The sequence below is a fragment of the Pleurodeles waltl genome, chromosome 3_1, assembly GCF_031143425.1.
Source record: "Pleurodeles waltl isolate 20211129_DDA chromosome 3_1, aPleWal1.hap1.20221129, whole genome shotgun sequence".
In the NCBI taxonomy this organism is placed as follows: Eukaryota; Metazoa; Chordata; class Amphibia; order Caudata; family Salamandridae; genus Pleurodeles; species Pleurodeles waltl.
Genome location: NC_090440.1, coordinates 558,299,144 through 558,311,818, shown reverse-complemented (window position 1 = coordinate 558,311,818; position 12,675 = coordinate 558,299,144). Strand labels below are relative to the sequence as shown.

The following is a 12,675-nucleotide window of genomic DNA, read 5'->3' as shown; positions in this document are numbered from 1 at the left end:
TTATAATTAGGTCGATCTGAAACCCCTAGACACCAGGGATATATTTTACTTTTGTTTTTTATATATGGCGAGCGACCCCTTAGGCAAGAGTCGCTCCCCTGGGGGGCAAATTGTATTTAGACCATTGATCAGCCGATTTTTTTTATTAGGCCAATCTGCCCCCAAGGGGTGCAGAAACCACTAGACACCAGGGATCTTTATTGTTTTGCGTCCATTTCACGCAAGGGGAGCGACCCCTTAGGCAAGGGTCGCTCCCATGGGGGGGGGGGGGGCAAATTTATTTTAGGCTGTTTCTGCTCCCCTTGGGGGCAGATCGGCCTATTTCTATTAGGCCGATCTGCCCCCGTGGGGGTGGAGGGGGCAGAAACCACTTAGGCATCAGGGATTGGTGTGTGTGTTTTCTTTGGGTGGCAGCCCCTTGGGTAAGGGTCGCGCCCCATGGGGGCACATTACTGTTGGCCATATCTTCCCCCTTGGGCACATTGGCCTTTTTTGGAAGGCCCATCTGCCCCCCATGGGGGGGCAGAAAGCCCACAAGAGACCAGGGAAGATTTTTTTTCCAAAATAAGAGGGTGGGGGTATGGCCATACCCCCACCCCAATTATATGGGGCCAAAGTTGTTCTGCTCACCAGTGGGCAGATGGGGCAATTAACCCTGATCCACACACAGCGGTGTGGGGGCAGAAAGTCTAATAGATGCCAGGGAATTAAAACAAAAAAAAATAGTTGGGGTGGTGGCTACCAACCAGTATGGGCCTGGTTATGCCCCCACACCAACTGAAGGGGGTAACAGTCTTTCAGTTCTCCCCCGCACACTAAAACATCTTATCCCACGGCAAGCAAGAGGACATCTGATTATTTTGGGTTTTGGTTTTACATTTGGGCCATGAGAGCTTGGCTAACTCTCAAAATCGTCCCACTTGGAATGGTGCGGGCTACACTGTATGGCCTTTGAGACGCTGCTATGTAGAAAAATCCACAAGACCTAGACACATCTGAAAACTAAACATCTGGGTGATTCCAGGGTGGTGTGTTTCACATGCACCCCGCACCATTTTCTTACCCACAATGCCCTGCAAACCTCCAACATTGCTGGAAATCACACATTTTTGTGATAGAAACTGCAGAAATCTACAAAATTCCTACAACCCAGCATTGTCTCACCTATACCAATAAAAATTCTGCTGCACTTGTCAGCCTGAAAATGTTTTTTTTCCAAACTGCCCTTTTGGACCCGCTTTGGTTCCCCCTCAATTTCGACATGTTTTTGGCTCTTCCCTGTCACAAGCACTCGGCCCACCTACACAACTGAGGTATCATTTTTACCAGGAGACTGAGGGGAACGTTGGGTGGTATAAATTTGTCCTGGTGCGTTGAAATGTTATTTTTTTTTTTTTTAAGCTAAATTTGAGGTTTACTAAGGATTCTAGGTAAAATAACATTGGGGGATCCACGCAAGTCACACCTCCCAGGACTCCCTTGGGTGCCTGGGTTTGGTAGGTTTCCCTAGATGGCTGCTGAGCCCAGGACCAAAAACGCAGATGCCGTCCCCCGCACAAACAAGTAGTTTTGTATTTGATCATTTTGATGTTTCCAGATAGTGTTTTGGGGCATTTCCTTTCGTGGGAGGTAGGCCTACTCACAAAAGTGAGGTACCATTTTTATCGGGAGACTTGGCGGAACGCTGGGTGGAAGGAAATTTGTGGCTCCTCTCAGATTCCAGAACTTTCTGTCACCAAAATATGAGGAAAAATTTTTTTTTTTGGCCAAAGTTCGAGGTTTGCAAAGGATTCTGGGTGACAGAACCTGGTCAGAGCCCCACAAGTCACCCCATCTCGGATTCCCCCAGGTCTCTAGTTTTAGAAAATGTGCAGGTTTGCCAGGTTTCCCTAGGTGCCGGCTGAGCTAGAGGCCAAAACCCACAGCTAGGCACTTTGCAAAAATCAGCTCTGTTTTCTTTGGGAAAATGTGATGTATCCACATTGTGTTTTGGGGCATATTCTGTCGCGGGCGCTAGGCCTACCCACACTAGTGAGGTACCATTTTTATCAGGAGACTTGGGGGAACGCTGGGTGGCTCCTCTCAGATTCCAGAACTTTCTGTCACCGAAATGAGAGGAAAAAGTGTTTTGGGCCAAATTCTGAGGTTTGCAAAGGATTCTGGGTAACAGAACCTGGTCAGATCCCCACAAGTCACCCCATCTTGGATTCCCCTAGGTGTCTTATTGTCAAAAATGCGCAGGTTTGGTAGGTTTCCTTAGGTGCCGGCTGAGCTAGAGGCCAAAATCTATAGCTAGGCACTTTGCAAAAAACATGTGAGATTTCAATGTAAAAATGAGATGTGTCCATGTTGTGTTTCATGTTGCGAGCCTTAGGCCTACTCACGCAAGTGAGGTACCATTTTTATGGGGAGACTTAGGGGAACACAGAATAGCAAAACAAATGTTATTGCCTCTTGTCTTTCTCTACATTTTTTCCTTCCAAATGTAAGACAGTGTGTAAAAAAGACTTCTATTTGAGAAATGCCCTGTAATTCACATGCTTGTATGGGCACCATGGAATTCAGGGATGTGCAAATAACCACTGCTTCTCAACACCTTATCTTGTGCCCATTTTAGAAATATAAAGGTTTTCTTGATACCTATTTCTCACTTTTTATATTTCACCAAATTAATTGCTGTATGCCCACTATACAATGAAAACCCGTTGCAAGGTGCATCTCCTTTATTTGATCTGGGTACCTAGAGTTCTTGATGAACCTACAAGCCCTATATATCCCCACAACCAGAAGAGTCTAGCAGACGTAACGGTATGTTGTTTTTGAAAATATGACATCGCAGAAAAAGTTAGAGTAAAACGTGGAAAAAAATGGCTGTTTTTTTCAGCTCAATTTCAATTTTTTTGTATTTCAGCTGTGATTTTCTGTAGGAAACACTTGTAGGATCTACACAAATTACCCCTTGCTGAATTCAAAATGTTGTCTACTTTTCAGAAATGTTTAGCTTTCTGGGATCCAGCATTGGTTTCACACCCATTTCAACTGGAAGGAGGCTGAAAGCACAAAAAATAGTAGAAAATGGGGTATGTCCCAGTAAAAGGCCAAAATTGTGTTGAAAATGTGGTTTTCAGATTCAAGTCTGCCTGTTCCGGAAAGCTGGGAAGATGGTGATTTTAGCACCGCAAACCCTTTGTTGATGCAATTTTGAGGGGAAAAACCACAAGCCGCCTTCTGCAGCCTATTTTTCCCATTTAAAAAAAAATAAAAAATGTTTGCTGTATTTTGGCAAATTTTTTGGTCTCCTCCAGGGGAACCCACAAACTCTGGGTACCTCTAGAATCCCTAGTATGTTGGGGAAAAAAAGGATGCAAATTTGGAGTGGATAGCTTATGTGGACAAAAAGTTATGAGGGCCTAAGCGCAAACTGCCCCAAATAGCCAAAAAAAGGCTCAGCACAGGAGGGGAAAAGGCCTGGCAGCAAAGGGGTTAATTCCTTTCTGGCCCACTATAACTGCAGCCATCCCCATTGGCATATGATATTTTTCCCTATTTTTTTTCTCACTGGTACTGTGTGCATAGGTGTAGCTTGGAAATTGTTTAAAGGTGTCTTTCTTCTACAGCTTGTGGGAACTTTATTTTCAGTATGGGTTAAATTAGTAAGCATTGTAGGCTGCATGACAGCAGTAGTGCTAGGGTATAGCCTTCCTCAAAGGAACCATATAGTGATCTTCTTTGTCACATCTGTTGTGTGCTAAGGTATACCTTTTTCAATACAGTTAAGAGAACGCTGATTAGGAGTACCCTGTTAACATCTGTAGATAGAACCAGACAACACTGATTTTGAAGACACCGTCTTGGTTTCTACTAATCCCTACACACTAGGAGCACATTGCTTTTGTATGCACCGGCTTCCACCTATCTTCACCTATAACCTCTGAACAAGTGTATTCACAAAGGAAAAACCAAGTTTACACCTACAAGGCTTTATATCTTTGAGCAATAGTTAGTATATTTTCTGGTCTCTGATACACATTACCCGTTGGCTTCTGTTTGAGCCTTTCAACCCCATATCTATTTTGAAGTGATGATGGAGTTCTGATGTTGGGCCCAGAGAGAGAGAGATTCTTCTATTTGTTATAAGTGAGGCAGCAGTACCCCCCCCCAGAGCTCTTTTCAATTGAACTCTTTTCCCGGTATATTAGTAAGTCATCTTTATGGTCAAGTTAGCAGATTGAGAAGATGCCTCATGATCACCAAGAGGAATGATAGAACAATATTATTGCAAAAGAAAATATATTAGATTCTTAAATCTGAGTCCTTACCTTGAGAAGATCAAAAGATAACTTGCTGTGATTTTTGTAATGTGGATAGATTTAACAACCAACAGTATAGTACATACTTATACTTATTCCATAAGTATGTATATTAATTTGAAGAAGTGCACAGCGAATTGAGGATCTGAGAAAGTGGTGATTTAGAACTTAATACACAATTGGCATGAAGTAAATGTGTTTGAACCTAATGAGACTGAGGATTAAACAAATACATGAAATGTAGTGCCATCATTATAATTGCGCCTTTGAAGGAATCCTATTTTATGATGACAACATCTCATAATACACATACTAGGAATTTCAAATTGTGTACACAACTTGGTAACATAAAGGACATCAACATAAAAAAAAGCTGGATAAAATCCAGGACAGGTATGATGTTAGACATTCACTTTGTACTAATACTGACTTTTGGGGTATAACAAGTTTGAGAATTGTCAATCTTGACACTAGTAATGATCATATTGCCATAATAATTGCCGGATGCAATTTTAATTGTTTAGGTTATTCTGTGCGAAGTCTAGGAAAAGATTGAGGGTTAATCTTGAAGGAGTAAATACACTCTGAACAGCATTGCTCTACATACAGTTTACCTTCATGAAAAACAGTAAGAAAGAATATCTGAACATGAACTTATATTTTTTATGGGTAGAGAACTCATTGCAATCAGTGACAAAAAGGTTGTAAACTTTTTTGGGGTAATTAGTTCTGGGATTTACTCACAATAATTGTAATTATAAATTGTAGGGAAGCACCCTTTTTTGTCATGGTTACCCCCCACTTTTTGCCTTGTATCTGATGTGATTTTGACTAAAAGTGCACTGAGTCCCTGCTAGCCAGGTCCTCAGTGCCAGAGCTATTTCCCAAAACTGTGCATTTGTTCTCCACAATTGGCACACTCTTCATCACCCTCTATAAGGCTGCAGCACTAGTTGTGCCACGCTCAGAAACCCCTCACCAAACCCACACAGTGCTGCGATTGCAGACTCCATGTGTTGGTACAGGTAAAATTGAAAACACGACCTGTCACACACTCCTGTGTGCCAGGTTCCCTAATACTGCATGTGCCAGGTGAAAGTCACCCAGTGCTTAATTTGTGCTTGTTGTTTCCAGTGCTGAGCACCAGCACTTATTTTCAAGGGCCAGGGCTTACTCTTCTGCCTCAAGCATTTGCTGCCAGCAAAAGACACATATGGGAAAGACGGAGGAAGGGAAAAACAATAAAGCGTCCCAAAGGGAGAAAGTAGAAAGCTGCAAGAGTGAGCTGAAGGGGCAGAGAGTGGCTTTACATGGGTTGAAAAGGCCCAAGATGGCTTCAGGTTTACGCCACCTCAGTATTCCGTGTTACCACATTTAATTACAGCAGCTGCTTGTTTAAGAGGAGGGCTTTGGGCACCGGCATGTTATTATTTACAAATTAAGCACTGAAGTCACCCCTAAGGCAGGGTGCATCAGACACATGTGAGGGCATATGCACAAGCAGATATGCCCCTGCTAGGTCTATGTTGATTCTTAGACGTAAGTGAACAGGAAAGACATTTTAAATACATGTGCTGGACACTGGTCACTACGAGTTCCCCAGCTACATGATTGCTTCTCTGAACTCAGGGATGTTTGGAATCAAACATCTCAGATTAATAAACCCTCACTGATTCCAGTGAGGGATTTATTAATAAATGCACCCAGAGTGCACCTTAGAGGTGCCTTCAGAAAAACTACCCGCTACTAGTGTGTTAACTGACTTGTACTGACTAGTTCCCCATGGGCTGCAGCATGTATTATGCCACCCATGGGGAGCGTATGCAAAGTGTTCTGCAGGCCTGCCATTGCAGTCTGCATTAAAGGGTGCAGGCTCCCTTTTCACTGCAGGTCACTGCACCAGGTCACTGTAAGTCACCCCTATGGCAGGCCCGCCTAGCCCAGAGGGCAGGGTGCAAGTACCTGTGTGTGAGGGTACCCCTTCACTAGCAGAGCTTCCCCAACAAACTCCAGTGCCATTTTCATGGACTTCGTGAGTGCTGGGATGCCATTTTATGCATGTACTGGTGTAGGTCACTACCTATGTCCAGCTACATAATGGTAATTCCAAACCTAGGCATGTTTGGTATCAAACATGTCTGACCCATACCCCAATACTGTTGCCAGTATTGGAAGTATGATTCCATGCACTCTGGGGGATCCTTAAAGGACCACCAGCATTGCTCCTACCAGCCTTCTAGGGTTTTCCGGGCAGTCTAAGCTGCTGCCACCCCTCAGGGAGGTTTCTGCCCTCCTGCTGCTTGAACAGCTCAAGTCCAGTAAGGCAGAACAAAGGATTTATTTTGGGAGGGAGGGGGTAACACCCTCTCCTTTGGAAATATGTGTAGCCTCCCCAAGCCACTGGTATGCGTTGAAGGTCACATTTGGTGCCATATGTGCATAAACCAGTCTACACCGGTTTCCAGTCCCTGCTCTGGCGCGAAACTGGACAATGGAAAGGGAGTGACCACTCCCCTGTCAATCACCACCCCAGGTTTGGTGCCCAGAGCTCCTCCAGAGGGTCCCTGGGTTCTGCCATCTTGAATCCAAGTTTGGCAGGGACCTATGGGAGCATCTGAGTGGCCAAGCCAGGCAGGTGACACCAGAGCCCCCTCCTGATAGGTGGTCACATGGCTAGGTGACCAATCGCCTTTTCAGGGCTATTAGGGTCTCTCTCTTGGGTGGGATCTCAGATATAGCTTGGAAGATTCCAGCAGGACTCCTCTATACCTTACTTTGACTTCTAGCCACTGACACCGCAACTGGACCCTCCAGGAACCGACAATCTGCATCCATGACGGAGAATCTGCTTCCAGCTTCTGCAACATTTCCACAGCTGTGCATTCTCTGAGGGCAGCAAGTCTTCAATCTGCACGCGGAGGAAGAAGGAATCTCCCTTGGAGTGAAGGAGTCACTCCCCTGCATCCGCAGGCACCAACTGAAATGACGACCGGCTGCATGGATCTCCTCTCATCCTGAGCTGCGTGGATCCTGCATCACAGGTGGTGGTGGTCCGGAGTAGTCCTCTTGGTCCTCTCTGCTAGCTGTCAAACTTTGGTGGAGGTAAGCCTTTGCCTTCCCATGCAGGACAGTACCCCCGTGCACCTTCTCTCTTGCAGCTACCAAGCCTTGTTTGCATCTCCTCCAAGGGATCGTCAGGCTATGTGTAGCCCCAGCACTCTCCATAATTTTGAAGCCACTATTTCTCCAACCTTCCCTTGATCCTCGGGTCAAAATCAGCTGCCCTTTATCCTTGACCGCAATCTCTCCTTAACATTGAAACTTAATCTCTCCCCAGTCTAACTTTAAAGTCAACTGTCCCTCACTCATGATAAACTCATTCCCCTCCTTCTTGTTTTTCTATGACCTGCAGGTAAGCTTTTCACTGCACTCTGGTCCACCCCTTTGTGAAGACATCCATGTAGGAAGTTGGCTCTGTATATACTATTTCAAAGTAAGAAATAGTGTGCACAGAGTCCAAGGGTTCCCCTTAGAGGTAAGATAGTGGCAAAAAGAGAGAATTCTAATGCTCTATTTTGTGGTCGAGCAGTAGGCTTATCAGAGGGTAGTGTTAAGCATTTGTTGTACACACACAGGCAATAAATGAGGAACACACACTCAAAGGCAATTCCAGGCCAATAGGTTTTTATATAGTAAAATATATTTTCTTAGTTTATTTTAAGAACCACAGGTTCAAGATTTACAAACAATAATTTAAATGAAAGGTATTTCACTCGGGTATCTTAGGAACTTTGAATCATCACAATAGCATGTACAGTTTTGGCAAAAATGGCAATAAGCTATTTTAAAATTGGACACACTGCAAAATTCAACAGTTCCTGGGGGAGGTAAGTATTTGTTAGTTTCACAGGTAAGTAAAGCACTTACAGGGTTCAAAGTTGGGCCCAAGGTAGCCCACCGTTGGGGGTTCAGGGCAACCCCAAAGTTACCTCACCAGCAGCTAAGGGCCGGTCAGGTGCAGAGGTCAAAGTGGTGCCCAAAACGCATAGGCTTCAATGGAAATAGGTGTGCCCTGGTTCCAGTCTGCCAGCAGGTAAGTACCCGTGACTTCGGAGGGCAGACCGGGGGGGGTTCTGTAGGGCACCGGGGGGGACACAAGTCAGCACAGAAAGTTCACCCTCAGCGGCACGGGGCGGCCGGGTGCAGTGTGCAAACAGGCATCTGGTTTGCAATAGGTTTCAATGGGAGACCCAGGGGTCTCTTCAGTGATGCAGGCAAGGGGGGGCTCCTCGGGGTAGCCACCACCTGGACTAGGGAGAGGGCCTCCTAGGGGTCACTCCTGCACTGGAAGTCGGATCCTTCAGGTCCTAGGGGCTGCGGGTGCAGTGTCTTTACCAGGCGTCGGGTTCCTTGAAACAGGCAGTCGCGGTCAGGGGGAGCCTCTGGGTTCCCTCTGCAGGCGTCGCTGTGGGGGCACAGGGGGGTCAACTCTGGCTACTCACGGGCTCGCAGTCGCCGGGGAGTCCTTCCTGTAGAGTTAGTTTTCCGCAGGTCGAGCTGGGGGCGTCTGGTGCAGAGTGGAAAGTCTCACGCTTCCGGCGGGAAACGTGTGGTCTTTAAAAGTTGCTTCTTTGTTGCAAAGTTGAAGTTTCTTTGGAACAGGGCCGCTGTCCTCGGGAGTTCTTGGTCCTTTTAGATGCAGGGTAGTTCTCTGAGGCTTCAGAGGTCGCTGGACCCTGGGGGACGCGTCGCTGTTGCAGTTTTTCTTGAAGTGGGGAGACAAGCCGGTAGGGCTGGGGCCAAAGCAGTTGGTGTCTCCGTCTTCTCTGCAGGGCTTCAGGTCAGCAGTACTTCTTCGTCTTCAGGTTGCAGGAATCTCTCTTCCTAGGTTCTGGGGGCCCCTAAATACTCAATTTAGGGGTGTGTTTAGGTCTGGGGGGTTAGTAGCCAATGGCTACTAGCCCTGAGGGTGGCTACACCCTCCTTGTGCCTCCTCCCTGAGGGGAGGGGGGCACATCCCTAATCCTATTGGGGGGATCCTCCATCTGCAAGATGGAGGATTTCTAAAAGTCATAGTCACCTCAGCTCAGGACACCTTAGGGGTTGTCCTGACTGGCCAGTGACTCCTCCTTGTTTTTCTCATTATCTCCTCCGGCCTTGCAGCCAAAAGTAGGGCCGTGGCCGGAGAGGGCGGGCATCTCCACTAGCTGGGATGCCCTGTGGCGCTATAACAAAGGGGGTGAGCCTTTGAGGCTCACTGCCAGGTGTTACAGTTCCTGCAGGGGGAGGTGAGAATCACCTCCACCCAGTACAGGCTTTGTTACTAGCCACAGAGTGACAAAGGCACTCCCCCCATGTGGCCAGCAACATGTCTGGTGTGTGGCAGGCTGGCAAAACTAGTCAGCCCACACTGGAAGTCAGGTATGTTTTCAGGGGGCCTCTCTAAGATGCCCTCTGGGTGTATTTCACAATAAAATGTACACTGGCATCAGTGTGCATTTATTCTGCTGAGAAGTTTGATACCAAACTTCCCAGTTTACAGTGTAGCCATTATGGTGCTGTGGAGTTCGTGTATGACAGACTCCCAGACCATATACTCTTATGGCTACCCTGCACTTACAATGTCTAAGGTTTTGCTTAGACATTGTAGGGGCATAGTGCTCATGCACCTATGCCCTCACCTGTGGTATAGTGCACCCTGCCTTAGGGCTGTAAGGCCTGCTAGAGGGATGACTTATCTATGCCATAGGCAGTGTGAGGTTGGCATGGCACTCTGAGGGGAGAGCCATGTCGACTTAGTCGTTTTCTCCCCATCAGCACACACAAGCTGGCAAGCAGTGCGTCTGTGCTGTGTGAGGGGTCCCTAGGGTGGCATAAGACATGCTGCAGCCCTTAGAGACCTTCCCTGGCTTCAGGGCCCTTGGTACCAAGAGTACCAGTTACAAGGGATTTACCTGGATGCCAGGGTTGTGCCAATTGTGGAGACAAAGGTACAGTTTTAGGGAAAGAACACTGGTGCTGGGGCCTGGTTAGCAGGCCTCAGCACACTTTCAAATCTTAACTTGGCATCAGCAAAGGCAAAAAGTCAGGGGGTAACCATGCCAAGGAGGCATTTCCTTACAATCCACTTTTGATTTATCACTTTGCCACTATTTTCTAGAAGTAAAATGGCAGCAGTGCTTCTCTTAGGTGCCTTTCTCTCATCAATCCTTTTCACGCAGCAGACACTGATGCTCTCTTATCCCTGTGATTTAGAGGGAAATTGCAAGCCTCACCCAGCAATTACTATTGATTGTTTGGTTGCTAAGTGTTCCTGCTAGAATTATGTCTTCTCTGCTACGGTGCTAAGAGTATTGAAGACCTCTACAAGCAGAGATCTGAACTTTCCTAGTGCTGTATTGTAATTTAATAATCTGATATTATCTCCAATGTTTTGGTTCTCAGTGGTTTAGTCTCTGAAAATAAACGTTTATGGAAAGTTTTTTTTTTTAAAAAGGAACATTAACTCTGATCCCATATCATAACATGGCCTGGAGCACTTGCATCATGCAGCTGCACAATTTACTAATTACCAAAGATGCAAAATCCAAATGGCAGTGATGGTATTTGGTAATAAGAAATCTCGAGTTACTGGGGAATGATCAGTGGAGGACCCTTCTGACACTAATAACGCAGGCATGAACAGTTTTATGGCTTTGCCTCTGCCTTAACTAGGAAGGAACACCAATAGTTAACCTTGGGGTGGGTTTGGTTAATAGTTGTGCGTAGTTGAGGACTCTATCCATAGTGCTCAGGGCAGTTCAGAGAACTAGAAAAGAGAGTAAGTTGGGTGCATAACGAACTGGTTGGATTTTACCAGCATTTTCTAGATTCCTGCAACAATCGCTACCCAATAGAAAGCATAGTGATTCATTGTAGATGGGTTGAGGTGTGCCATGCCTACACGATGCAGTTTAAGTTAAAATATCTTTCGTATATTCCATCACAGATATCATACGAAGTATTCGTGATCCAGAAAAGCCAAACACGTTGGAAGAGTTGGAAGTGGTGACTGAGAATTGTGTTACTGTACAAGATCTGAGCGATGAGGAATATCTGGTTGTCATCCACTTTACGCCGACTGTTCCTCACTGCTCGTTAGCAACCCTCATAGGTAAGTGCTGTTGATGCTGCGTTTGGCTTTCAGCTAAAAGTGACAAACCTTTTGCTTATTCCCTCTTCTCTTAAACTGGCTTAACATCTTAAAACTGATATGTAACTTGAAACAATAAATAGCACACAATCTTTCTCAGTGGCTCTATGAGTGGGTTTATTTTTTATATTCCATAGATATTAGTGTACATTTAATAGATCATCATAATTGAGGAGTAGAGCTCAGATTTGTTTGTTGTCCGAATATATTTTTTGTGCTCATGTATAATATTTACATTTCTTAAATGTAGTACTCATCCTTGGGAGAAAGAATAGTGACTCAAAGTACCAGGTATGTAGAGGAGAGGTGTGTTTGTTGGAGGAGGGTGGGTGGTTTGCAGAGTGTCTTTAATGTTTTAAAATACAGTCGTTAATTGCACAGATGCTACCCGTATATTTGTGATTTATGTTATCAGTGGTGTGGCATTAGGGGTATTTCAAACGCATATTGTGGACTGACCACATATTAAGCCCTTATCGAAAGAAATTCTAGCTGCATTGAAAACGAAATGAGGCTATCCTGTCCCCTCTAATGTTTATTTGTACTACTTAGCCTGTGTTCCCCTGTGCTAAAAGACCAAAGCAAGATTGATCCTCTTCTGTTGTGGATTTGATTAGGTGCAGCAAACAACACATTCGCTGTGTATCTGAAAAATAAAGAATCTCTGCTAATCTTTTTATGGTATCTGAGACATGGGAATATATTAGCTATGGAAAAACTGTATTGTTCACTATCTGAAAATTGCAAACGTTTTGATGCGATCAGGAGATCCTTACTTGAATACTTATTGAAGGGTAGTGCTGTGATTTACAGCCCTACTTGTTTGAGATCTTTAAATCTCTTTCATTACTGATAACAAAGAGAAGCTGAGAACTAGGTTGGGGGAATGATAAAATGAAATGGATAATGCACTCTTGAATGGTTAACACAGACCTGGATCCTCTTTGCCTTAGAGATATTTATATAGTTAGGTCGATAACCGAGAAGGCTCTCTTGACATAGTAAATATTACTTTTTCTATTTTGTTAGGCCGGAGGGTGAGAGAGAATGGCAAAGGGAGAAAATTACTGGTTAAAACAACTTCCTGTGGTGCCTTTATATGAGAATTGTATTGTTTAGGTGATTTAGTTAAATGTCACTATTGATGTAAGATAATAGCAGTTATTCTTAAAT

The 12,675-nt window shown here is 45.1% G+C and overlaps 1 protein-coding gene across 1 annotated transcript in view; it reads left to right on the top strand.

Moving 5' to 3' along the window:
* The window catches only part of CIAO2A (cytosolic iron-sulfur assembly component 2A), an 84,842-nt gene that overhangs the window by 10,956 nt on the left and 61,211 nt on the right, over nucleotides 1-12,675 (top strand). Inside the window, exon 2 of the mRNA XM_069222952.1 lies at nucleotides 11,299-11,463. Coding sequence (XP_069079053.1) covers nucleotides 11,299-11,463 — 165 coding nt within the window. The remainder of the gene's footprint in view (nucleotides 1-11,298; nucleotides 11,464-12,675) is intronic.